Genomic DNA, 25420 nt, shown 5'->3' with positions numbered 1-25420 from the left:
TGATGCTTGTCATCCTGCAAAATCAGGACCCACGTGGGGAAATCAAATTCTGGTGACCAACTTAGGTTTATGCAGCAGCACTTTAATGCTTTAAAGTGTTTATGTTCTCTGGTTTCACAAAGAGCTCATAGAGAAAGAACTGATTGTGAGCATTAGTAGTAGGCTATTATTAGACTGCAAGGCAATGGCATGTTATGAATGATGACTAACACAGAGACAGGATGAAAAGAAGGCGTATTGTACCGTAATGATCCAAGGCTTAATACTGTGGAATCACTGTCACTCACTTTTTAATGGACTTCATGAACAGAAAAAGTACACGGAGCGGGATACAATGATGGCAGTTTTAACAGCATTTTAATCAGGGAAAATACCCTCACTGGCTTGCATATGTGTTACCATGGTTACGCATTAGCATATATAAGTTATGGGATATGCGTGGCCTTTATCAGAGTCAGTAGCCCTTTTTAGACAGGATTTGTGCAAATTTGCAGGAAAGCCCTATCAGTCTTCTTCAAAATGCCGCCTACCTACTTTTGTTTATACAGAATGTGCCTTTTTTGGGGCAATGGGGGGACGTGTGCGAGTAACAAAACATGTAGCTCTGCTAGTCAGTCCTTCAGTGATTCTCTCATATTGGCCCGCCCTTCACCATCCCCGTCACTCGACGATCAATGGCCTCTTTGTTTGCAAGGACAAGGAGGGCCCGCAATTCTGTCTCCCCAGTTGCTCATCTTTACTGTAGTGTCCGTCAGGTTTGCATTTCCGTCTTGCTACCAGTACTAGCTGCTCATTCCTGCTATCAGCTGTTTCCTGTTTATCCACCGCCAGTGGGTCGCACATGCGGCGTCATCAACAGCCCCTCCCCTGACGGAGGGCCGCCTCGTTCTGTTTAAACTAAAAAGGTTCCGCCAATATGACTACCCTATGAGGCGGAAAATTGGGCACCTTGGATCAACTCGTCAATCCGGCTCTGTGCTCGCAGCTTGCCGGCAAAGTGGCCCAACATTTGCAGAAAATCTGGCAGTGTAAAAGGGGCTAATGATGAGATCGTGGATAGATTTCATGTTCAGTGGATGGATTTATTATTGGTTTAGCTGTTGCTAAAATTGCATATCTGCTATCATAAAATCCTGTGGTTGGTTCCTTTTCTTTAAAGCCACAGTGTGTAGGAATTTCTCCCATCTAATGTTGAAATCATATATTGCATTCAAACGGATAGCGCACTCTAGCACCTCACTGTTTCAAACGCGTATTGCAACAACGGTAGCTGCTATGTACCAAAAAGCTATGATAACATTGATGAAACCATGTCATCCGATACTTCATGGAGTATTCATTCAGGCTCCTACACAGACACACGCAACGCGAGTTGACAAACCCCCTCCTCACCATGCTGGCTGTGTTTACAACGTAGGACTGTTGGGGCGGGTGTAAATCAAAACAAACCAATCACGTCTTGTCTTTTGACAACTGACAAGTGGCTCAACCTCACACATCTCATCCCTCTCCTCGCATCACTGCGCCGCTGTTAGCTGTTAGCTGCTGTTAGCTAGGGCCACCTTTGTCACCTTTGTTGTCCTTGTCTTTCACTGTATGTCTATTCTGTGTGTGTGTGCATTGAGGGCAACAGAAAAAAAACAGAGTCAAATTCCTTGTATGTGCACAGACACTTCCAAGCTTACAAACTAGGTTTATATATTACAGTGACTGGTTCAAACTTTAAGTGGTGAAGTCAGAAGGTAACTGATGTCTGACAGAATGCCCCATACAGCAGCAAAAGATTATAATCTGCAGTGGTATATACCAGTAAAAAGAGCAGCAGCATAGTAATGGCCAACAGTGAGGAACCATTCAGAATGTACAACTTCCAACACGAGTGGCACACCATGAGCCACTTTTCCATCATGACGCTGTCAGGCTCGATGGGAACAGGAGACTTACCAGTTCAGGCTTTGATGCTGGCCAGATGACTTGGTTAAGTTTACCAAGGAACCACGCCAGACGCACATTCCTAGAGATCCGATACTCCTCCTTCATCAGCAGGTAGATCTGGTCAGCCTCCTCCACCTTCCCATGGGAGACATATTACATTAGTACGTATTTAGAGTTAAGCAGTAGAGTACTTTTTACCCACTAATAAGAATTAGCAAGTTTCCTGATAATGGCTAAAATACACAGCATTTAACTTGTTCATGCTTTAATTCAAGCAGACTGGACTACTGTAATGCCTTGTTCTCAGACCTCTCAAAGAAACCTTTTTACAAACTTCAGATGATCCAAAACACAGCAGTATGTCTGCTCACCAAGACTAAATATCAGAAACACACTACTCTAGTTTCAAAGGCTCTTCGCTGGCTTCCTGTTCTTTTCAGAATTAATCTTAAAATTTTGCTTTTAGTTTTTAAATCACTTAATGGAATGGCTCCTGACTATTTATCTGATATGTTGGTCAAATACGTTCCCTCGAGATCCCTTAGATCCTCCACCTCTGGTCTACCAAATGTCCCCCAGAGTAAATTAAAAAGTACGGTGATGCTGCATTCTGTGTCATTTGTTTCATCTCTGGAACAGCCTTCCAGAGGAGGTCAGACTCTCTGATTCAGTTGACAACTTCAAACAAATTCTTAAAACTTATATTTTTAGACTCGTACTTATGTAGCTTTAAATTAATTAATTGGTATCAAACCTAATTTGTATTTTTTATGTGTGCATGTGCCTGTGTGAGTGTGTGGTTGTGTATTTGTATCTTATTTACTCTATCTTATACAGTCTTTTGTCTGTATTTACAAATTTTATTGTGTAAAGCATTTTGAGCTGCACTCGCTCTATTAACTGTGCTACACAAATTAAATTATTATTATTATTGTTATTATAAACTCTACATGTTTTTAATAGGGATGGACAATGTTGGATTTTTTACTGATATCCAATATGCTGGTAACTAACTAATTGACAGCTAATTTGACGATAACCAATACCGATATCAATATATCCACTTTTTATCCCACCAAATTTTAGTGATCATCAAGTCTCTTCTGTAGAGGAATTAACATCATATTATGCATGCATACTCTTATTGTGATGGCCCACCAGAAGATGGAGACATGAAACAGAATACTTTCAATGTATGTAATGTTCATTGTGCAAAATAAGAAAAAGCATGTCTGCCAATTCTGATAGTTCATTTTAAAGCCAATATTGGCTGATACTGCCTAAATCTGACAGTTTTTAGTCCATCACGTGTCCTTGCTGGCAAAGTTGAACAGCTGCAAAATTATGATTTAAAAACTTTAACAAATATTAAAGTTCACAGTGTAGCTACCCCCAATCCACTGACCAGCATCTTCCTCAATCATATTTCTACTTTTGATACAGTCTTTCGTTATCTAATGTCAACCCTCTGTACCATGTCAACGCTGACACAAAGTGTGTGCCATTTCAAGTTAATATTTTTCTCAAATACTGGGGCTGCAACAGTATGAGATTTTCACAGTACAATTACGTCTCCGAAAATACTGCAGTTTCAAGGTATCACTGCATTAGAGAATTATTATTATTATCCATCAAAATGCCCCTTAAATGAATGAAACCGATGTATTATTTTGGTTAAACAGATGTTTTATTATTATATTTGAAACTTGAAACCATTTTTAATGGAAGTATATGTAAAAAGTCTCCCTTTTGAAAATAACTAAAATAAAAGACTTTTTTTGTAAGTTGCTTTTTTTTCAAGTTAAGCAAATGTACACGGTATTTTAACTGTCAATTTTAATATCACGGCATACCGTTGCAACTCTATTAAATACAATGCACTTTAACGGGTAGCTTGTACGCCGAGTTCACCAAAAGGTCTAAGTAATTTGCTGAACGTCAATTATGATATGATAATTAAAATCAATGTTAGCCGTTTAACAAAACAACACTAAATCCCTTTATTGGTCGGGCAAATTTTGGTGCTGGATGAAAACTTTGTTTACCAAGGCGCAGCATGGTCTAGCTCGATTAACCGATGGTCTATCGTTAATCTGCATTGGTCTGAGCAGTGGACTGATGGGGCAGAAAAACACAGAACATCTCTTATCTTTGATGTGACGAGGGACCTGACGTTAAGGTGGCTCGTGGTAACGTGCAGCTGAGCGGTCACTGCTAGCAGCCGAGCTAACGTAGCGCTAACACGAGTTTATATTCGTCCGTAAGTGTTAGCAAAGCTCTGTTTGCGGCCTGGAGGCTGTTTTTATCTTTGCGTCACTTCACACAAGACTTTATCGAGATGTGACGGTTAGGACACACAATCGAATGATAAACGTGCGCTTATTTCCTCACCAGTGTACCCCCCTGTACTTTTTACTGCAGATTAAAGGCACTGTTAACGTTAACGTTACCTCATTGTCCTGTCTCTCTGCCATGCCGTGTTTCGCATAGGGACTGCAGGGACGTTAGCGAGCCTCCGCTGATTAATATTCACTTTGGTTTCTGTGAAACAGTCTGTTCCAATACTTGTTTATCAACTGTCCTGTCTAATAACCAGATGTTTGTGGAGTACTATCAGCTTCCACTGGGTTACAGAGCATATATTTCCGGTCAGATCTTTCAAAATAAAACCTATTAGACGAACATGAATACATAGATACGTCTAATGAGAGTGCCTTAAGATAATGCCCTCAAACATGACATTTACATCGGTATGGTGCAAGGGCGTATATAGACAGTGCATGCAGTGCGGTTGCTCCCTGCACTGCACCGCCCCCGTCCATCAAGGTCTGGACACTCCTGGGCTAAACTACAGATATAAAGATACGAGTTACCTTGACTTCCTATAGAATCTAGCAAGTCTACTCTGCTGAAGGAAACCGAGACAGGTTATGTGGGCAGGGCTTTTGTAGACCCTACTATGTACTGTAAACCTATTGCTGAGTCAGTTGTTTTAAAGGGATTTACATTCTTTTCAGCTACCACAAGTAGCCTACAGAATTAAGCTACTAAAAGAAACGTTTTCATGGAGTATAGTGTAGTTGTAGGTCTATAGTTTTTTTTATAGCACCGATATATCTCCCACACTGTCTAAAGATTTTTAAAAAATTTAATGGAGGATCTATCCATTAGTAAGACAACAGTTTAAGGCATAGACACAATTTATAAGCTTTTGTTTTGAAATAACATTCATTACACTTCCGTGGATCATGTTTTTAGGCGCCATGTGATCCGGAAGCGTCATCGCGTCTTTTTTTCCCTCTTTCGGGACAGGAAGCGTGACGGCCAGCGTTGACAGGTGTACGATTTTAATAAATGTAAATATTATTGGGGCGCCGGTGGCTTAGTGGCAGAGCAGGCGCCCCATGTACAAGGCTGTTGCCGCAGCGGCCCGGGTTAGACTCCAGCCCGTGGCCCTCTGCTGCATGTCACTCCCCCCTCTCTCTCTTCCCCCTTCACGCTTGTCTGTCCTATACATTAAAGGCTAAAAAGCCCCAAAAAAACTTTAAAAAATATAAATATTATTTATCGTATTTGTGCGATAATTTGGCCCTCTGTACGACGTACAATCAATAATCCCAAGAAAGAACAAATGAACGATAATTTGACCATTTCGTGAATGTGTGGTTGTTTTCAGTATGCCGGAGGTTTTTGTGAACCCTGAAGGCATCTGTTCCAATGTGACATGTTACCAGCCAATCGCGCTTTGCTTAGCGTGAGATACAGGTGACGTTTGTCTCAGAACAACGAGCACGATTGGCTCATGGTCATGTGCCTCGCCTGTAAAGTAGACGAGACCAGGCGGCTGCAGCGGGGGGGCGGTGACTAAGGCCCAATTCCAATCAGATCCCTTACAGACTCACTGATTTAGAGGCGCGTTCATGTTAAGTACGTGAGTGTGTGAGGGCTGTCCCATTGTCAAATCGTCAAGTCAGTGAGTCAGTGAGTGAGCCCTTTATGCCCCCTTACCGTAGGCAAAGAGCATGGATACCAAGAGGCGAAGCTCAATAGAACAACAGACTCGCCCATGGTTTCGTCCTACCGCCGCCATTTTGGACTGTCAGCAGACCGCAGCAGACCCGCTTGCATACAAAAACACACAGACAAACTGAAGTATATCGCTATTAATTATGCTTACAATGCTACTCACCTCGTGATAGCTTGGTCACAGCTGCTTTTTCACGTTTTTGTAAAGCAAAATATAGACTTTAAAAAAACGAAGAAAAACGGCCTAAATGGCATCTCTACATATTACATCCACTTAAGAGAAGATTAACTTAATTACTCCTTCAAAATCACACCATAAGCCAATCTACCAAAAAAAAAAAAAAAATCAGTATTTTAACTAGAAACACATTAATGGCGACGTCACATAGTCAGGAATAAAGATTTATTTACAGTTTGTACAGTAAGGGGACAGTAATAATAATAATAATAATATATAGGCTATTTTATTATGATATATTTTAATGCTAAAGCAGTAATCAGTTCTGATATAAATGGTCCAAGATGCCATATATATTATATAGATAGATAGATAGATAGATAGATAGATGTACATATATATATATATATATATATGTACATATATGTACATATATGTACATATATGCATACGTACATATATACATACATACATATATATATATATATATATATATATATACATATGCATATACACACATATACACACAGCAGTATCACAAACGGACACGTTTCAGCACTTGGCTTTCCTCAGCGCTGAGGTGAGCAGAAAGGCGGAAGGTGTCCCCGCTCGGTATTGTAAATGAGTATGTGTGTGTGAAGTGTGTGTTACGCTAGAAGAGTCAGAGGACGGAGTCTTTTACGTGCTACCCCCTGGAGTGTTACCAGAGGTTTTGGAGTGCTCACATAAATGCCAACACTCCTCTCCAGACACTGCGCCTTGCAGACCATCGGGTCTGCAGTGCTCACTTCTCCCAAGATGACTACTGCCAGCCGAAGAAGAGAAGACATCCAATCCCGAAACACCTCTTCCTCAAGAAAAGGGCTGTCCCACGAGTAGAGAGAGCTACAGACACAGTGGAGCAAAGCTCGTGACGTCACACAGCCCTGTCTCCTAAGTGGGCGTGGTTAGGTCTCCCTCCAATCAGAGCCTGTTCTCCCTCAAACCAATATCTCTGCTGACAGCTAGTCTCGCTCTCACTTTGAGATTGGAGAAAAAAACGTCCCGGCTGCTTGTACTTCTTTCAACCAATCACAATCGTTCTGGGCGGTGCCACAGCAACGGGCACTTGCAAAAATATTGCAGGGGGGAAACAGGTTTTGGTGTAACACGCCCACAAAAATATCACCTACAGGACGCGAACCATGGCAGAAAAATGGCTACATCCCCGCAAGATCAAACACCGCAAAAGTTAGTAAAGGACGTGTTGAAAACGGTTGAAAACTGCTACACAACCGGAGGTGGTAGGGCAGGACTTCAGTGTGGCTCGTTCCGCCCAATGAGAGGCTGATCTCTGCACCAAACTTCCGCCCACTCAGACTAACTGACAGCTGACTCCACTCATTCACACTCACCACTGCCCCAGGGCCGCTACCATATGCTATTTACAGAGATAACACTGGCTATCTGAACCAGTCAGTGGCAAAAAAAAAGCACTTTTATACGGGACGCATTTGCCCCATTACCGTTTTAGCTCGTTTCGCGGCTCAATACTGAACCAATTTTAGAACGAGTGGTACCCATGAATCATACGCACGCATACACGAGGAAATAGAGCCCAGGTTGAAAAATACCGAAGTTGTCCTTTAAGTAAATAGATCAGAACCGTGATTACTTTTTAGAGTAAAAAGTAATTTAATTACTCTTAACTAGTAACTTGCCCAACACTGGTTATAATTTAATATAATGGTATAGTAATAATTAAGTACACCCAGAAATAAAAACAATTGCATGTACAATTCAGATCTCCATCAAAAGTGCCCTAAAAGATTAACAGACCTCTCTTATTGTATGATTGATAAATAAAGCTGAGTTGACTGACTCCTCACCAGATATTTAAGATTACAAAAACAGAAAACACAATGATTACTGTGGGGACAGATTCAAAATATTAAACTGAACATGTATAAATAAAAATGTACAAAAAACAATAAGAAATGAGAAGTCAGAGACAAGTTTTTTTTCTTCCCATTTTTAATGGAAATTCCATTCCTCTATCTTCCTTCTCTTTGCAGGCTTCTGTATGAAGTCTTCCACTTCACTAAATTGGTAACAGAGGACACAATGATTGCCAAGTTGATATTTTACTTCAAATTGCATTTGAAAATGTAATTATCCACCCTTACCTTTTATCATAAACTGGACCAGAGAGATAGGCCTGTTCAGCCTCCTGTGAGGACAGCCCCTTTAGCTCAGTCAGTCCATATATGAGTGCCTGCCGCCAGAATATATACACACACACACATTATACTTATTTTTTTTATTTTTATTTATTTAACCTTTATTTAGCCAGGTTAGTCCCGTTGAGATTAAGAATCTCTTTTTCAAGGGAGACCTGGCCAAGACGGTCAGCAGCAAAAACACAAAGTTGCAGACAGAGACATACAGGGAGAACAAGTACAATTCACAAGCACTAAAATTTGCATAAAGAAAAACTACCAATAAATCAAAACGAGTGTTTCTGGGAGTAATTTGTACAAACAGTCAAGCTAAAAACATCGACATCCCATAGAAACTGCTTCCAAGTCCTTCAATTTAGATTTAAAAACATGTAATGACACGAGCTCCTTCAGTTTTAAATCATTCTGCAACAAATTCCAGGCTGAGGGTGCAGAATACCCAAAAGCCCTTTTCCCAATTTCAGTCCGAGCATTTGGGACAGAGAGCATAAAGAGGTCCTGAGAACGCAGTGAATACTGCCCGGTGTTTTTTTGCGTGATGAAAACACACAGGTAATATGGAAGCAGACCAAGAATTGCCTTATATATAAAGGTGTACCAATGTAGGAGCCTACGGGTCGCCAGGGGGGGCCATCCTACCAAAAAAGGTTTGGAAATGTTATTTCAGTCAATTATTTCTCCCCTTTATTTATACCAATTGGTGTTGTATTTTATATTGTTGGAAAGCCTGATTCATCACCTTTACAACGAGGTAAAACTTGCAAGGATCATGCTTTAGTGGAATGAGCTAAACATGTGGGTAACGCCCCAAAACAATGTGCCAAAATCCCCTGCAATATTCTCCTGTTGGTATTCACTCTTGTTCTGAGTGTGTATATATATGTGTGTGTGTATATATATATATATATATATATATATATATATATATACAGTACAGGCCAAAAGTTTGGACACACCTTCTCATTCAATGCGTTTTCTTTATTTTCATGACTATTTACATTGTAGATTCTCACTGAAGGCATCAAAACTATGAATGAACACATGTGGAGTTATGTACTTAACAAAAAAAGGTGAAATAACTGAAAACATGTTTTATATTCTAGTTTCTTCAAAATAGCCACCCTTTGCTCTGATTACTGCTTTGCACACTCTTGGCATTCTCTCCATGAGCTTCAAGAGGTAGTGTATGTATGTATGTATGTATATATAAAAATAAATGGGAGTGAGAGGGGGAGCTTTAAAATCAATAACCACACAGAAATGCATTACACAGTCATGCTTACTTCAGGAAAAAGAACACCACATGTGAAGTCTACTTCATCGGTAAAGCTCAGTGTTGTTTGTGTTTTCTCCAATATGCCCTTAAGACAGGCAAACAGGGTGTCCTGCTGCTCTTCACTTTCGAGGTACACAGGCACCTTGTATGAGGGTTTCTGAGGAAACCACTTAGATGACTTTTGTTGTGGAAATTCTGTGCTGCTGGTGAATGATGAAATAGAGACTTCTGCCGGCCGACAGGGTTTTTATTTTCTTTGCAAAGAAAAGGTCAATCAGCACACGAGCGGTCAGAATGAAGAAAGACCCTGAGCATGGGGAAGCTTAAACATTTATACCTGAGGACCGCCTCTTACGGTGTGTTTCACACCCTTCTGTCTGCGTCAGGGAGCGGCGCCTCTACCCATTGTTTTCACACTCTTTCGCCTGCCGCAAGTATTGGCTCTGACCCCCTAGGGTGTGTTTCACACCTGGCGTATCCTGCAGGATTTTGTATCTAGGTGGGAGGTTAAGAGGTCTAGACATCAGTATTTGAAAACACAAAGAATACACAAAGAAAATGAAATTACAATTACAATCCCCCCCTTTTGATTATTGATTAATCACTAAAACAAAACAAAACAATATGTATGTATGTAAAAACTGAAGGAAAGGGAGAGAGAGAGAGAGAGACAAGACAAAAAAAGCAAAACAAAAACAAAAAAAAGAAAACATTATGTACAAAATGTCATCATTAGAGTCAGAGTCTGAGCTGGGGTAATGATGGGGATCAGGAATGTGAAATGAGGCTGAATTTTGATCGGCATTGTTAACGTACATAATGTGTGAATTTGACCTGATTGTCAAATTTCGGGGTGAACAGTACAGGTGAATGTTGCACTTTATCCTTCTGTCAGAGTGACAGTCTTGGCAGGTTTGTAGGTGTAGGTCTCTATCAGTATCGCATGATAGAGTCAGGATCAGGTGGTGCATGGTGTAGTCTGGTGGGAAAAGGTTTTGCGTTGTTAGTCCTGCACGTCTAGTTGGTGTCTGTTGAATTCACAGAGTTATTTCTCGTGTCGTCCTCTGTTGCGCGCGCGCGCTCGTCCGTCCTCGCGTTGTCCGTCCTTGCGTCGACAGCTGAGTTCCTCCGTTGGCTCAGGGATCTTCCTGAAGTGGCTGGCGTGAATCCACGTTGCTCTCTCAGCGATCTTCACAGCAGTATGCGTTGTCAGGAACACCTGGAATGGACCTCGCCAGTGTTTGGAGTGCCAGTGTTTCCTTCTTAGGTCCTTTATCACCACCCAGTTGCCAGGTTGGAAATCATGGCGTGATGTGGAAGCTGGTGGTGGAAGGGCTGATTTCACCTGCTGAGATTTGAGAGAGAGTGGAAGATAAGTTTTTGCAATATTGTAACATGTCATCCTCACATAGGCCAGTGGAGGGGAGTGGCCTGGTTACAGGCTCCACTCCTAGGGATGGAGGTCTGCCAAAAAGAATTTCAAAGAGACTCATGTTCACTCTGGACCTTTTTCTCATTCTCATATGCATTAGAACAATAGGCAGAGCTTTTGTCCATGGCAGTCCCGTTTCCTTACAACAGTTGGCCAATTTTGATTTCAGAGTGCCATTTTCTCGTTCGACAGCAGCTCCACTGGCAGGGTGGTATGCACAATGTTGTTTGAGGTCAGTGGCAAGAAAATCACTGATTTGGGTTATTGCAGAATTGACAAAGTGTGAGCCATTATCGCTGCTCAGTTTAGTTGGTATTAAAATGTTCAAATGGTCTGTCTGGTGTGTCAATTTTACAAAGTGAGGAAAGAAATGTTTGGGCAGGCAAGGTTTTGTTATCGTGTCCCGGCCACACTGCTTCTTTCTGTGTGGCGCCGCAGCGACTCCACAACGTCTTTTCTTGTGGTGTGGCAAAGGACTGTTTTGCTGTAAGGGAGCTGGGAATAGAGACTGGAGTTGAAACAAACAAAGGATCAAGGATAGTGGGTTGGAGTGCAGCGGCATCACCTCTTACGTTTTCTAGAGACAGAATCTGAGTTGTTAGTATGAGCAAGGCATTTACATACAGCAACTGAGTTTTGGGAGCAAAATGGAACAAAGGTATGCGCATTGGAGAGTCACCACAGGGAACAATTACTCCTGCTGCTTTAAGAGACTCAAAGACTGGTGTTATGCCCTCGATGGCTTCTTGTTTAAGTGGATATTGAGTCTTGCAAAGTCTAAAGTCTGATTTTGGAGTGATGACAACAGGTTCACAGGCTTTGATGAGGCTAACATCATACTTACCGACAGCCCACAGTGTCTTAGGGACCTCCTGTGGGGCTGTAATAGCTGTAGCTTGTTCTTTGGACAAAAAGAAAAAGATTTAGAAGTGCTTTTAGGTACCAGCTGGATTTTTCTTTGAGTGTGCACAACAGATGTTAAAGTTTTAGAGTAGCACTGCAGTGGTGATGAAAATAATGTGGCAACACGAGGGGGTGATTATTAATTTATATATTAGGGGATCTCTTTACAGACAACGCCACCTTGGGGTAGGGCCCAAGGACCCATATTAAAGGTGAGCTATCACCAGAAAGACACTCAGGTTCGTTCACTCAGGGAGGACAGGAGACGGAGTTCAATGATCAAAAAAAAATATTTTATTAATTAAAACAATGGGGTTTGGCACAATAACCAAAAAGGAGAAGAGAGCCCAACTAAAGGAAGGGGACACAGACTGAGGCTTACTGGCTGGAGGAGGGGGTGACAAGGGGGAGTGAAGTCCAAAAAGAAAAGGGAGAACACCCCAAACACACAGCAAAAACGTGAAGTGCACACAAAGCAAATCTTGAACAGGGGTCACACAGCAAACAGGGGATCACCACCACCCAGGGAAACCACCACCACCACCGTTGGCCTTCAGCTGTAGGGGAAAAAGGAGAGACACAGTCAAGGCTCAAGGATAAGAAAAAAAGAAAACAAACAACATCCCATAACATAAGGAAACAAATTGTAATGAATTAATAAACTGACAAATATGGATTTAGATCAATAATGAATCAACCAAACAAAAGAAACACAAAGGAAACTAATGAGTCTCTGGCCACAGATATCAACTCAACAGTTAATCATCATAACTGATATAACACAAATAACTGAGAACTCAAACTGAGGAGTTCCCCTCCCAAATGAAACTTAATTACAATAAATTCCCCAACACAAAGCAAGGAACTAAACTAAGAAATTCAAGAGAATCGACCAATAATTAAATAAGAAAATAAACAAAACAATTAAGCCAAACCTTGATTAACACGCACACATACACACGCACATACACACGCACACACACACAGCCCAGTCCACATGGGTGGCTGAAAGTCCTGATGGAGCCCCGGTCAACACGAGCGGCAGCCACACACATCCAGCAGCACCACACTCGCAGAAGCAGGAGAGCGAGCCGACAGCAGGAAGCAGGTTGACACACACGCAGCCGACAGGAAGCCCAGTCCAAGCCGGCGAAGCAGCAGCAACAGCGAAACAGCGGTAGCCGTGGCTAAAAGACCATAGTTAAACAGCAATGCTCCTACTTAGCTTAGCGTCCGTGTGTTCTGGTGGCCAGCTGGGTAGGACAGGCGTCCGCCCAAAGAGGGAGAGGGGTGAAGAGAGTCACTGCGGCAGGGGAAGGCAGCCACCGCGTATCCCATGTGCAGCAGGCTATGCTCCGGTCGGCAGCGATAGACCACCCTGGATAATCGCCTCGACTGCAGGTGAGATGCCGGACCTAATAAAAAGGTTACGGTTTCAGATACATAAGACGCAGCCGAATGTAAATACAATGCTAAGGTGTGCATACCTGTGTTCTGCAGCGAGCGGCGAGTGCAACGACCTGGAAGTGGGCGGGGCGAAGAGGCAGGAAGTGAGAGGTCAGGAGGAGGGACACGGCCCTCCTTTATCACCTTCGCCTGAACAGTGATAGGCTAATAGCCCAGAAAGGGCGTGGTGAAGCCGCGACTTGTGTTCAGTGTGGCAGTGGTATCTCATACCACTACAATCAAATAGATCGATCAGATGTTTCTTGCCAATCGGCTGCGCGCTGACATGATTTTATAAATGGGCCCAAATCTTCCCAGTTATCTGATGTGTGTTTTGCAAGTGTGATGTGTGGGACTGAATGGTCCATGGTGTACATGTCACGTTGAGCTGGTGTGAGAAAGACTGATATAGCGCATTTGTGTTGTGTCCAATAAATGTGTTAGTGGGGCGGCATAGCTAAACTATCGTTCATTTTGTGATGAAAGCACCAAATTTGGTACACTCATTGCTGAATATATGTTGAATGAATCTGGATATTGGGGCATCGCAAATTTTAATTCTGAGGAATGTGGCAGCCATTGGTTACTGGCATGGAATGCTTTGTCTATCCTAGAGCTGCTGTTTCATGTTTTTAGTGCCACAAATATAATTTAGAGGCATATTAAAGTGGAAAAAGCTTTATTAAAATGTAATAGAATAGAACATGAGCTCTTTAAAACATTTTATTAGCTTCTCATTCACAGTTTACGGCCTCCTCTTTGGCTTGTCTTCCTTTGTTGCTCCTTAAAAAGCAAAAAAATTAAAATATTTTAATCACTTGCCAGATGATATTGTTAGACTCATTATTTTCAGTACAGTGAATGTACAAAATAAATAGAACACCTACCTTGTACTTTTAGTTATGAGAGATATGGTCAGCTCTCACATTCTCCCTCACAGAAGCAGAGGCCTGTGCACCAGCCTTCTTCCACCCGCAGAGCTTTCTGCAACCGCTCTTGCAACCACAAGAGATCAGCTCCCAACAGGATTTTGATGCCTGTGGCAGTGTCATCCAGTGGGGTTCAAACATTCCTTCATAATTTTACAATGTCTTACTCTCCCACACTCAGCTCTGTCACTGCTACATGTACCAAGCTAACTACTTAGCGTAACTAGTTAGCTTTGCTAGCTTGTGAATTTACTTTTCCACTGAGGCCCATATTGATTGTTTTTCTCTTTAGCCTTTACCTATGATGTTCAAAATGTGTACATCCTAAAAATTAAATTTTATTACATAGTTATTACAGTTGAAATAATTCATTCACATAAACACAAGAATTTGTGCTCTAGAGAAAGGATCAGCACTCAGTGAATAACCTCCTAAGCCCTATGATAAGCTATTATGGCAAGGCTTATCTATACAGACCAGTGAGCAGTGATAACTAGCATGTCTTTGGGGTCATCAGGTGGGAACCTCCTTTCACCAGTGTTTCGTCTAGTTGGTCCCACGACACCTCCAGGAGGCTAGACTCTGACGTCCCAGAGACACTCCCCTAATGCCAGCTCTCATTGCTCCCCGCACCGACCCAATAACCTCCTTTACCTTACTTACACATAGCCTTCTCAGCCCAAACAGCACTGCCACCTTCAACCACACCCAGGCTCCGTACTTGCGAGCTCCAGGTAGAAGTAGTGCTGATACTACCTTTCCTAGCACATTCACCATACTCTATTTCACATGCTACATAGCATAACTCCAATATAAGCTTAAAGGGATAGTGCACCCAAAAATGAAAATTCAGCCATTATCTACTCACCCATATGCCGATGGAGGCCCTGGTGAAGTTTTAGAGTCCTCACATCCCTTGCGGAGATCGGCGGGGGGAGCGGCTAGCACACCTAATGGCTGACGGCGCCCCAGACTAACGTCCAAGAGCACAAAATTGAATCCACAAAGTATCTCCATACTGCTCATCCATAGTGATCCAAGTGTGCTGCAGCTCCGACATAAAAAGTTGTTTCGAAAAACGTCATATGAAATCTTGTTTTTAGCTTCACTGTAGCCTGTAGCTCTGACTGTTTCTCTGTGCTCCGCGCTCACGTGTGCGCACTTGCACGAGACCAGTGAAAGCATGAGCTTTGCTTACCCGTGTTTACATCACGTGACACGTGCACCACAGGGGGAGATAGCAGTAACCACAGTAGCTAAAAGATAATTTGCACTACGGTCTTTTAGTAAAGTACAGCCCAACATGTCTGAAGACTTTGAAGTTGAGGAGGAACAGCATTTCTTTGTTGAGCCGTATTTGTTTGAGCCCGAGTATACGGACGGAACTCAGGCTACTGGACGAAGCAGCTGCCGCAGCTCATGAGCCTAACCCTCAGCCAGCCGCAGAATACCGGAGTCGAGCACTGGAAACCTGGTGGTGTAGTTGTTTCAAATGCAAAGCAATGCCAACGGATGAGGAAAGTCTTTGCTGCTCAGATTGGGGATTGGCGATGCCTGCACTTGAGAATCTGGACATCAGTACTGACGAGACTGCTGCTCTTCAGAGACCGTGCATCACCGATCACCCTGAGCGCGCACACATGAGCGCGGAGCACAGAGAAACAGTCAGAGCTACAGGCTACAGTGAGGCTAAAAACAGAGTTCATATGACGTTTTTCGAAACAACTTTTTATGTCGGGGCTGCAGCACACTTGGATCACTATGGATGAGCAGTATGGAGGTACTCTGTGGATTCAATTTTGTGCTCTTGGACGTTGGTCTGGGGCGCCGTCAGCCATTAGGCGCAAGGGATGTGAGGACTCTAAAACTTCACCAGGGCCTCCATCGGCATATGGGTGAGTAGATAATGCCTGAATTTTCATTTTTGGGTGCACTATCCCTTTAAGTTAAAAGAGATAAATAAACTCACATGATCAGCAAACACACTCACCTTGCAGCATGGTCTCAAACAAAAGGGTTTCAAATAGGCCCCTCCCACACTTAAATAACCTTCCTCTTCCTGGATTTCCTCCTGAGAGGACTGATTGGTGGATCTCTCTCCACCTGATCTCAAGGAGTTATGTACCCTGCTTAGTAGTTCCCCATGCTGGCCCCCAACTGACATTATTTCTTCTCTTATAGATCCATAGATAGATAGATTTCCCTCACTGTCTTCCTCAAACTCTGTCCCCGCACTCCGAGTTCCCCCAGGAGTGAGACAGTTGATCTTGCTATGAATCCCCTACACCCCACTTCCACTGGACAAATCCTAGTCTTCCATCCTCGCTGCTCAGCTTCTGCTCCTAAGCCTGCATATCTAAGCTTTTTTCTTTCATGGGCTTCTTCCACTGAGTCTTCCCAAGGAACTGTCAGCTCAATGAAATAAACTATCTGTTGACTCACTGACCACAACACTATGTCAGGCCTCTGCTTGGTACAAACTATTTCCTGAGGAACAACAAGCTTTCCCCCTAAATCTACTTGCATTTCCCAATCACAAGCACCTTCTAGGCAGCCACACCCTTGCCTCCTTACTAACTTATCCCTTCTGTATTTCTCTCCCTCACGGACAAACTGAATTGCTAAACTCCTCTTCTTAACACCTTCTGAATTCACCTGTCTTCGTTTCCCTTCGATGCCTGCAGCTAAACATTTCAACACCTGGTTATGTCACCATGTATATCAGCCTTGTGACAAGCTAACTTTACAGCCTGACAAAATATGCTTTAAAGTTGCAGTACCTGAACACAATGGGAATGATGGGTCCTCATTTACCCACAGTTTTAGGTTCTGGGGGGTTGGTAACACATCGTATGTAGCCCCTACCAGGAATCTAATACGATTCTCCTCCATACTCCACAGGTCCCTCCAACTAAGCTTCCTCTTCTCTACACTTTCCCAATTCAACCACTGTCCCTGTTTAGCCTGGGCCACTACCTTTGCACCCCTTACTATCTCTTCCTGTCTACGTATCTGTTCTACAACCAGCTTTCTTTTATCTTAGAGACCTGCTGTATTCCATACCGGTTTACCTGAGCCAAGCCCCAGGCCTCCCCGGCCAAACTGAACATTACCTACAATCTCTGCATGTCTAAGAGCTGCCTCTGCCTCCTGAACTGCCGATCTTGGGTTCCACTTCCTCCCCTTGGTTGGATTTGGAACCACACTCCTAACTACCACGTCCTTACTCCCAGATAACAAGAGCTCTGTCCTGACCTTGGTACATTTAAATTCCTCTGTTAAACTCGATACTGGCAGCTGAAGTATCCCTTTTCCATACAATGCAACACTACTTAGGCACCTAGGAGCACCCAACCACTTCCTAATATAGGAGCTAACCGACCTTTCCATTCTCTCCACAACAGATATTGGAATTTCATAAACTGACAATGGCCACATTAACCTAGGATATAGCCCAAATTGCAAACACCACAACTTCAACTTTCCTGAAGTTCTGATTTATCTATTATATCCAATCCTTCAGCCACATCTTTTCTAAATTTCACCACCTGTTCCTCACCATTCAACTCCACATTGTACCATCTACCTAAGCTCTTTACTGACTTTTCCCTAATTGTTGAGATTTCCTCATCATCTATGACAAACTTCTTATCACTGAACTTCCGTCTATGTAATTAAATGTTTACCTTAATGGACAGCCCACTGCACTGCTTGTTGCAGGAAGCAACTGCCGCTGGCTGGCAGTTGGCTGGCAGTTGGCTATCTGGCTTGTAGTGGTGGTGGGGTAGAAAGTGTTTGAGACACTGTGAGTGTGTCTAACTGTATTTTTTGGTCGGTCTGTCCACAAAGCTTTTCTTAAATAATTCAAAAAGTACTTGACCAAAAATGTTCTAAATTTGCATACTGCAAGTAGAGACCATGAGTAACTATGCCAGAAAGAATGACAAGGATTCATTCATAGGTGGCGCTATACTAAGCATTTCAAGAAAATTTTGCTTTTCTTGAGGTTGTGTGTATGCATGTTGTGTGGATGCATGCATGTATGAGGTCACAGCTATTGCGAATTTGCACTTGTTCTTAATTTAATGTGAACTGTGAGTGTGTCTAACTGTATTTTTCTTAATTTAATACATATTTACATTTTTAAAATCTTGTAATGAATCATTTAATAATTTTGATTAATTTTATGGAATAAATGGTTGCTACGGCAACTAGGGTGCGTTTTTGTGATGCCCCAATATCTAGATTTGTTTGAAATATATCCACCAACACATGTACCAAATTTTGTGCTTTCATCACAAAATGAACGATTGTTGTGATATATTGACCTAAGCCACCCCACTATGTGTCAATGTGAGTTTGTCAAATCTCTCCCTCAACCAATCTTATTCATATGGCTCATCAGGTCCTGGTGACACATGAGAGGTGCAATGCAGGTCCTCTGGTGTCATGAAATCTGTTGAAGCTGTTAAAACTGTTTTCCTAGCTTCTGTAACAAGCTCAGAGGTTGTTGATGATTGCAATTTCCACTGATATGCATATCTCAGGTTCGAGGTGTGGTGGACAAAGGAGTGTGAAAAATTTGGTTCCAGATCAGATAGTCTGTGAACTTTGACACCTTCTAGGGTTGAGATCAGACAAAGGCCTAATTTGCACATCAAGTCCCTGCCCATCAGGATAATGGGACAGACTTCAGAGAGCAAGAATGCATGTTTGAAGCTTGTATTTGACTCATCCACACATTTGAGTGGGATAGTAATGTTTTTTCTAATTGTTTGACCTGATGAACCAACAGAGTACACATAATCTCCACTTAATTTTGGTTTCTTAGTGAATTCTAAAGCTTTTATCACAGAATGTGTGGCTCCTGAGTCAACTAAGAATACAACATTTAGTTCTGTGATGGTCAATGTATGTTGCGGAAACTTCTTGAAATGATCAGATGTGTACTGAACATATGTTAGAGCAATTGTATATCTATTGTCTGAACTCTCAATAGCTTGTGTATTAATCTGCTCAGTATGTGTGTGTGTGTGTGTGTGTGTATGTGAGTGTGGTGCAGTACCTTCTTCTGGCCCCACAAGTTGGTTTGGCTTGTCAGCAGGAGTCCATCTCTCTCCAACAACCCTCAACCATTTTCAGTCCGACTTGTCTACTGTAGAGTTTTGTGGTGAAACAGACACTTCAGGATGAGCTGCTTCTGAACTTGTTTTTTGTTGTGGCAAACATCTTCTCTCATTGGGTGTTGTGGAGTTGTATGGTGGTGGAGCTGAAGGACGAAAAGATGGGTTGCTGTTAGGGGTGGGAATCTTTGGGCACCTCACGATTCGATTACGATTACGATCCAGGGGCTACGATTCGATTATAAAACGATTATTGATGCATCTTTAATTTATGTATATTGATGCACTTTTTCACAACACACATTTCTTTTTGTCTCACTGAATAAGCATTCAACACTTGCAATTTTTAAAAACAGTGCATTTGTAATAAGAAAGAGTTGAATTCATTTCCATTATATTTTATTAAACATATAAATGGAAATGCTTGCAAACTGGAAAGTTACAACTTCGTTGTACGGAACCAAAGGTAACAACAGGTATCTTAAATCACAAGATAAAATGCGCAGTTAGAGTAACAAATGATTCGGTGGCGACAGACGTCCACGCATCACATGTAACTGCGTTCCTGCCTGCCTTCAACAGTGAGGCCATGACTTCTGTTTTGGTTTGATGGTAGAGTGTCGGTGAAATAGCGTTGGGATGGGATGGTGTATCTGGGCTCCAGTGTATGCAGCAGTGCTCGAAATCCCTGATTTTCCACGACAGAATAAGGACGCAAATCCTTGGCAATAAATGCCGCGATGGCCTTCGTAATTCGCTTCGCCTTTTCCGATGAGGGTGGCAGCTTTCTAATTGCTTCCTCGATTGTTCGCTTGTCGGTAGCGCCACTAGTTGCCGCAGCAACAACTGCCTGCCGTCTCCCTGACTCCTCCGTCATGGCTTCTCATGTTTGTTGTGTTGCCAAAGTATTTTATTTTAGCACAACACAGCTTACACATAACGTGGCTCTTGTCCAGTTCGCTTCCGCCGTCAACGTTGTAGAAGCCGAAGTATTTCCACACATCTGCTTTTAAATTAGAAGAAGCTGTTCAGCTCTCATGGCGAGGTGGGTAGAGGTCAGCCATGTTTGTTTTCCTCTGTGCGCGTGTCGGCGTGTCTGCTCCAGGTGCGCATCCCAAAGTGTCCTGGAGATGACACGTACCGCGCTTCTTAGTTCCGCATTATTTAGAACCTTCTGTATTACTCTAATTAACAGATTTAAATAATCGAAATTTGGACATTTGTGAATCGATTCAGATTCGTCCACGTCCGAATCGCGATGCATCTAAGAATCGGAAATTTCCCCCACCCCTAGTTGCTGTTGAGGTCTGGATCCAGCTTCAAAGCCGCCAACTGTGGAAACAAAGAAGAGGAGATCTGCGAGTCTGCTGTTCTTTGTGTGTGTGAATTTTGCTTTTCATTGGTTCCAACTTTTTCACATGAAAAGGGTAGTTGTTTCTGCATTGTTTTCCTATTTTGTGTCTCTGCTTCTCCTTTCCATATCTGTAAACATTCTTTTTGACCTTCCATAATTTTTAATTTTTTTTTTAACAGAAACTTCCTTTTTCCTTCTCATTTCTTGTTCTTTTCCCTTCAGTTTTTCTTCTAATATTGATATGTTTTTTAAACTGAGGGATCCCCCTATTGGGAATCCAAACTCAGCTGTCCAGACATTTAAATATTTTAGACTTTTATCCCCATATTTCCTTCTCATAACATCCACAATAGGCCCCTCCGGAGGTCCAACCTTGACGGAAATCTTACTCCCCATTCCAAATGTGGAGGTCGTGCACGACTATTACAATACAGACGTCTCTGTAAGGATCACTTCGTTTAGGCTACAAGCGACAAAAAGCAGATCAATTGTGGATAATATGAGAAATGGAAATGTTATGCCAAATTAAAAACCCAAATTAAAAAAAAAAAAATAAATAATTTAAATGTCAATATTTCAGTGCTCACCAGATGAATTTTGCTGAATTGCGTTCATGGAATCCCAGTGGCAACGATCTGAGACGTCTGCAGTCAGTCCTCCGTTCTCAGAAGAGGATTTGAGGTTGGAGGCTGGAAATCTTTTTCCTTCCAGGATGGCCTGTCACTGTCCGCGCTCCGTCCCAGACGATTGCTCGAGGATCCCACTTCTGACACCAAATTGTTGTGGAAATTCTCTGCTGCTGGTGAATGATGAAATAGAGACTTCTGCCGGCCGACAAGGTTTTTATTTTCTTTGCAAAGAAAAGGTCAATCAGCACACGAGTGGTCAGAATGAAGAAAGACCCTGAGCATGGGGAGGCTTAAACATTTATACCTGAGGACCGCCTCTTACGGTGTGTTTCACACCCTTCTGTCTGCGTCAGGGAGCGGCGCCCCTACCCATTGTTTTCACACTCTTTTGCCTGCCGCAAGTATTGGCTCCGACCCCCTAGGGTGTGTTTCACACCTAGCGTATCCTGCAGGATTTTGTATCTAGGTGGGAGGTTAAGAGGTCTAGACATCAGTATTTGAAAACACAAAGAATACACAAAGAAAATGAAATTACAATTACACTTTCCATTAAGCACATCCTGTAAATAAAGCAAAGGACAGAAATAATTATGTTTTTATGTTATGTACAATATCCTAATAATGGGAGAGGGTGAATCAATTCAGTTATTTAGTATGTAAAATGTAATAGTTGTCAAAGTACCACCCAATGCTGCACTGCTCCCTGTGACTGTATGATGAAGTCCACAAGTCTTTTTTCTTTTTGTCTACGGTCATTAGCTATGTTTCCATCCAAAAGTGATTCGAATGATTGGGAAATGTGCATTAAAAAAATACGAATCCTGTGTGTTTCCATTAAATGTACGGACTTTGGTGAAAACTACAAACTTGCGCGAGTTTTCCGCAGAAACAAAACAAGTCTTGCATTCTTCTTCTTCTACATTTTCTGGTGGTTGGCAACCAGCTTGTAAATGCATTACCACCTTCCTGACCCGGAGTGTGGATATCACCATGGAGAGAGGTGCGCTACGTCAGACTTAATGCAAACATAACTGTTTCCATCCCCCGTTTTGCGAATCAACATTTTTTCGAATCAACCAAAACCCGGCTAAAGCGAGCGTATTTTAGTTTATGCGAATCGGGATTTTAATTTGAATTTTGGCATTTCCATCATAATTTTCCGATGCGATACTTCTAGATGCCTACTTCTAAACAGACTGATGGAAACATGGTTACTGACTGCCTGCATGTGAGCGGGAACATCTTCAGTTGGGGCCACTGTTTTGGCACTCTGTACACTGGCTGAAGAGTTCCCTGGAGCAAGCTTCTGGCCTCATTACTCCACAAGGCAAATCTCTGGCCATGTCTTAATAACAACATTGAAATAAATTATTACATGTGGAAAAGGACAAGTTCTATGTGCACAACTGACATTCATAAACACCAATATTGTGCACATCTGGTATTAATGCATAGACAGACACAAGGTAACTTTATTAGCATTTTCTGAGAGACGTTTCCAAAAAAAAAAAAAAGTGGCTGTCCAGATGAGCCTGTACTTTGCTCTGCTTTGTGGGCTGATAAACTGTTGAGCTGCACAACGGACAACGAAATTTGTTGCAGCATGTGCTGCATATGTTAATGTCTGGTAGTGATCGCCCGCTTTGTATTGAAATAAGCATCCTAAAAAAGAGACAACATAGTTAGTCAAATCCGGAATCAACCCTTTACGTCTATTTCACAAACCAGCAGATTGTAGTAGCTTCTGTACCGTGGGGCGCTACAGTATTGTGAAAACGTCCTCAATCGAAGTATAACGTAGTAAAACACTGTCAGTATGGAGTTAATAAAACGTGTCTGCAAAAACCTATATAATTAAACCAACTTGTGATGTTTCTCTAAGTAAGAGAATAAACCCACTGGCTATATTCACCTTATTTTTCAGCTCAAGTGTGATATTGCTTTTATACAACAGTTCAACAGTTAAATAAGCAAGGCTGATTAAGAAATGTTGAAAAATGAGGACAAAATAGATAATTTAAGCATTTTATTTGTCTTCCGCCAACAAAAATAGTTCCCTCAGGACTCCGCTGTCACCGTTGCTATGTAACGCAGACATGGTGCGCCAGGCATTTACTCTTTATACACATTTATCTGCACATTTCCATTAATTGTGCAGCCGGTGAAATAAGTCTCTGGTGACTGCATGGTGGACTGTCGCTTCACAGGCACAGCCGACTCTGCCCTCTGATCTGAAAGTATGTTGCTCCATCATTTTCTGCTCTCCATGGATGGCTTCCAGTAGCTTTTAACGAGCTCTCAGACCAGCAAGACAAAAGGTATATTTTAGGGCCCAACTCCTAATTAGAAGACTAACTTTACACATAGGCTACATTAAAACAACATCATACCTGTGCCCACTCACTGTCATGATCTCCCTAGCATCAAGACGCGCATCTGACAGCTTCTGTATGGCAGTCGCCCTGAGGCTGTGATTGGTGTAGATAGCTGTTGTCCCCGCCTCTTTACACATCTTCAGCAGCATCTGTGCGAGTGAGTTTATTCCCAGCGGAGCTTTAGTATACCAGATATTGTCTGTGTGAGCTGCTGTCATCCTGGGCTTCAGATAAAAGGCATTTGCATCTGGTGGAAGTTTGTTTAAATACTTTTCCAGGGATGCAACGCAACTGCTGACCTAACTGACACTAACCGTCAGTTTTGATTTGATTGTTGATTGCAATCAGCTGTGAGGCGGAGTGATACATACACAGTGAAATAACCGTGATGTTGTACTCCATTATCGTCACGGTTTTACTGTCTCTCAACCAATGAGATTGCAGGGCCGGAACTAACTGTTGTATAATAAGCCATAGTGATGCGCGGATCGGCTCTGATAGCGCCTGAATCAGCATGTACGCATCAACCATCCAGCTGTTACAACATGATTGAGCTAGCAAAGCAGTTTTGTGTTGCTATGTGTGGTATTTATTCAGTTTTGGGAAATCACGATGTCTAGAAAGCATCAGTGGCTGCAGCTGACAGGGACAGCTAACGTTAACACTAGCAGCAAAGCTAACATCAGGATCGTCATCTGTTAAAAGCCTCCCGTTGTCGGATACGACATGAAACTACTCCAATTAGCTCAGTCATGTTGTAACTAAGACATCCGCTGGAGAAAATATTTTTTTCATGGACTGTTTATTGAGTTATTACAGACACCGCTAACGGTTAACGGTTAGCCCAGCTAATCTACAATAACCATGTTATTACAAAACGTGCACACAGAAATAGTAATGTTTGTTCAATCATTGTGCTTATAGACTTTACAAACATCAGATTCGTCTAAACGGTGATATAGTGACGTGAAAAATGTGATATTTAAGCAATATCACACGAGAGGGAGTGATGCGCGGCCTCGTGCCGATGACCAAATCACAGCCGTGACGATATACGAGTATAACATTACAAGCTCGAGTGTGATATTGCTTAAATAATCAACTCAGTCAATAAAAACAACCCGTCCTGTGTGAGGAGTGTATGTCGTTGACAGAGAGAAAGAAAGAAAAGGAAAAAAAAAAAAAGATAGAAAAGCAGCGTACACCTCACATATTTATTTCTCACAGGTGCGCACACGTGTGGCTGGCATGCAGAAGCACCGTCTGTGTGTCTGTGTGTCGAGGGTGTGAGCCGCAGCTTCAGCTGCTCAGGTAGAGAGGCTGTGTAGCCCGGTGTGTTTTTTCACTGATTCGGTTCTGCAGGTTCTCTGCTGGTACACTGGAGACGGGGATCAAGCAGTTTGTCTCACTCAGGATAGATTGTGCTTTTTTTGGGTCATAGTTTTTGATTGACGTGCGATTTATTTGCGTTTAGAGGGTATTATTTTTACCGGCAATTGCCGGATAACGGAAACGTGGGCACAGTTATCTATATAAAATACACAGACATGCCTGTGGATATTCTCATTCATCCAGGTCATAGTTATCTCAAGGCA

At 42.3% G+C, this 25420-nt stretch overlaps 2 protein-coding genes and 1 long non-coding RNA gene across 10 annotated transcripts in view; 1 reads left to right on the top strand and 2 right to left on the bottom strand.

Annotated features, from left to right (window-relative positions):
- The window catches only part of szt2 (SZT2 subunit of KICSTOR complex), a 421207-nt gene extending 416648 nt beyond the window's left edge, over positions 1 to 4559 (bottom strand). For all 7 annotated transcript variants that reach the window (XM_033622785.2, XM_033622790.2, XM_033622786.2 and 4 more), the window contains exons 1-2: positions 4386 to 4559; positions 1945 to 2070 (exon numbers count right to left, since the gene is read on the bottom strand). In XM_033622785.2, coding sequence (XP_033478676.2) covers positions 1945 to 2070; positions 4386 to 4409 — 150 coding nt within the window. In that variant the 5' untranslated portion in view covers positions 4410 to 4559. The remainder of the gene's footprint in view (positions 1 to 1944; positions 2071 to 4385) is intronic.
- Positions 4560 to 9860: 5301 nt separating this feature from the next.
- Positions 9861 to 13533, bottom strand: LOC144463711 (uncharacterized). 2 transcript variants are annotated; one of them, XR_013491746.1, is made up of 4 exons: positions 13457 to 13533; positions 13191 to 13384; positions 11911 to 12526; positions 9861 to 10982 (listed from the first exon to the last, which is right to left on the bottom strand). It is a non-coding gene; the product is annotated as an uncharacterized LOC144463711 (long non-coding RNA). The 2 variants fall into 2 exon arrangements; XR_013491745.1 differs by having other exon boundaries at positions 9861 to 12526.
- The window catches only part of LOC144463710 (uncharacterized), a 28265-nt gene continuing 14468 nt past the window's right edge, over positions 11624 to 25420 (top strand). Inside the window, exons 1-2 of the mRNA XM_078169085.1 lie at positions 11624 to 13370; positions 13470 to 13526. Of these exons, the coding sequence (XP_078025211.1) occupies positions 13181 to 13370; positions 13470 to 13526 (247 nt within the window). The 5' untranslated portion in view covers positions 11624 to 13180. The remainder of the gene's footprint in view (positions 13371 to 13469; positions 13527 to 25420) is intronic.

The sequence above is a fragment of the Epinephelus lanceolatus genome, chromosome 6, assembly GCF_041903045.1.
Source record: "Epinephelus lanceolatus isolate andai-2023 chromosome 6, ASM4190304v1, whole genome shotgun sequence".
Classification (NCBI taxonomy): Eukaryota; Metazoa; Chordata; class Actinopteri; order Perciformes; family Serranidae; genus Epinephelus; species Epinephelus lanceolatus.
The sequence above is the reverse complement of the archived record's forward strand: the minus strand, read 5'-3'. Positions and strand labels throughout refer to the sequence as shown.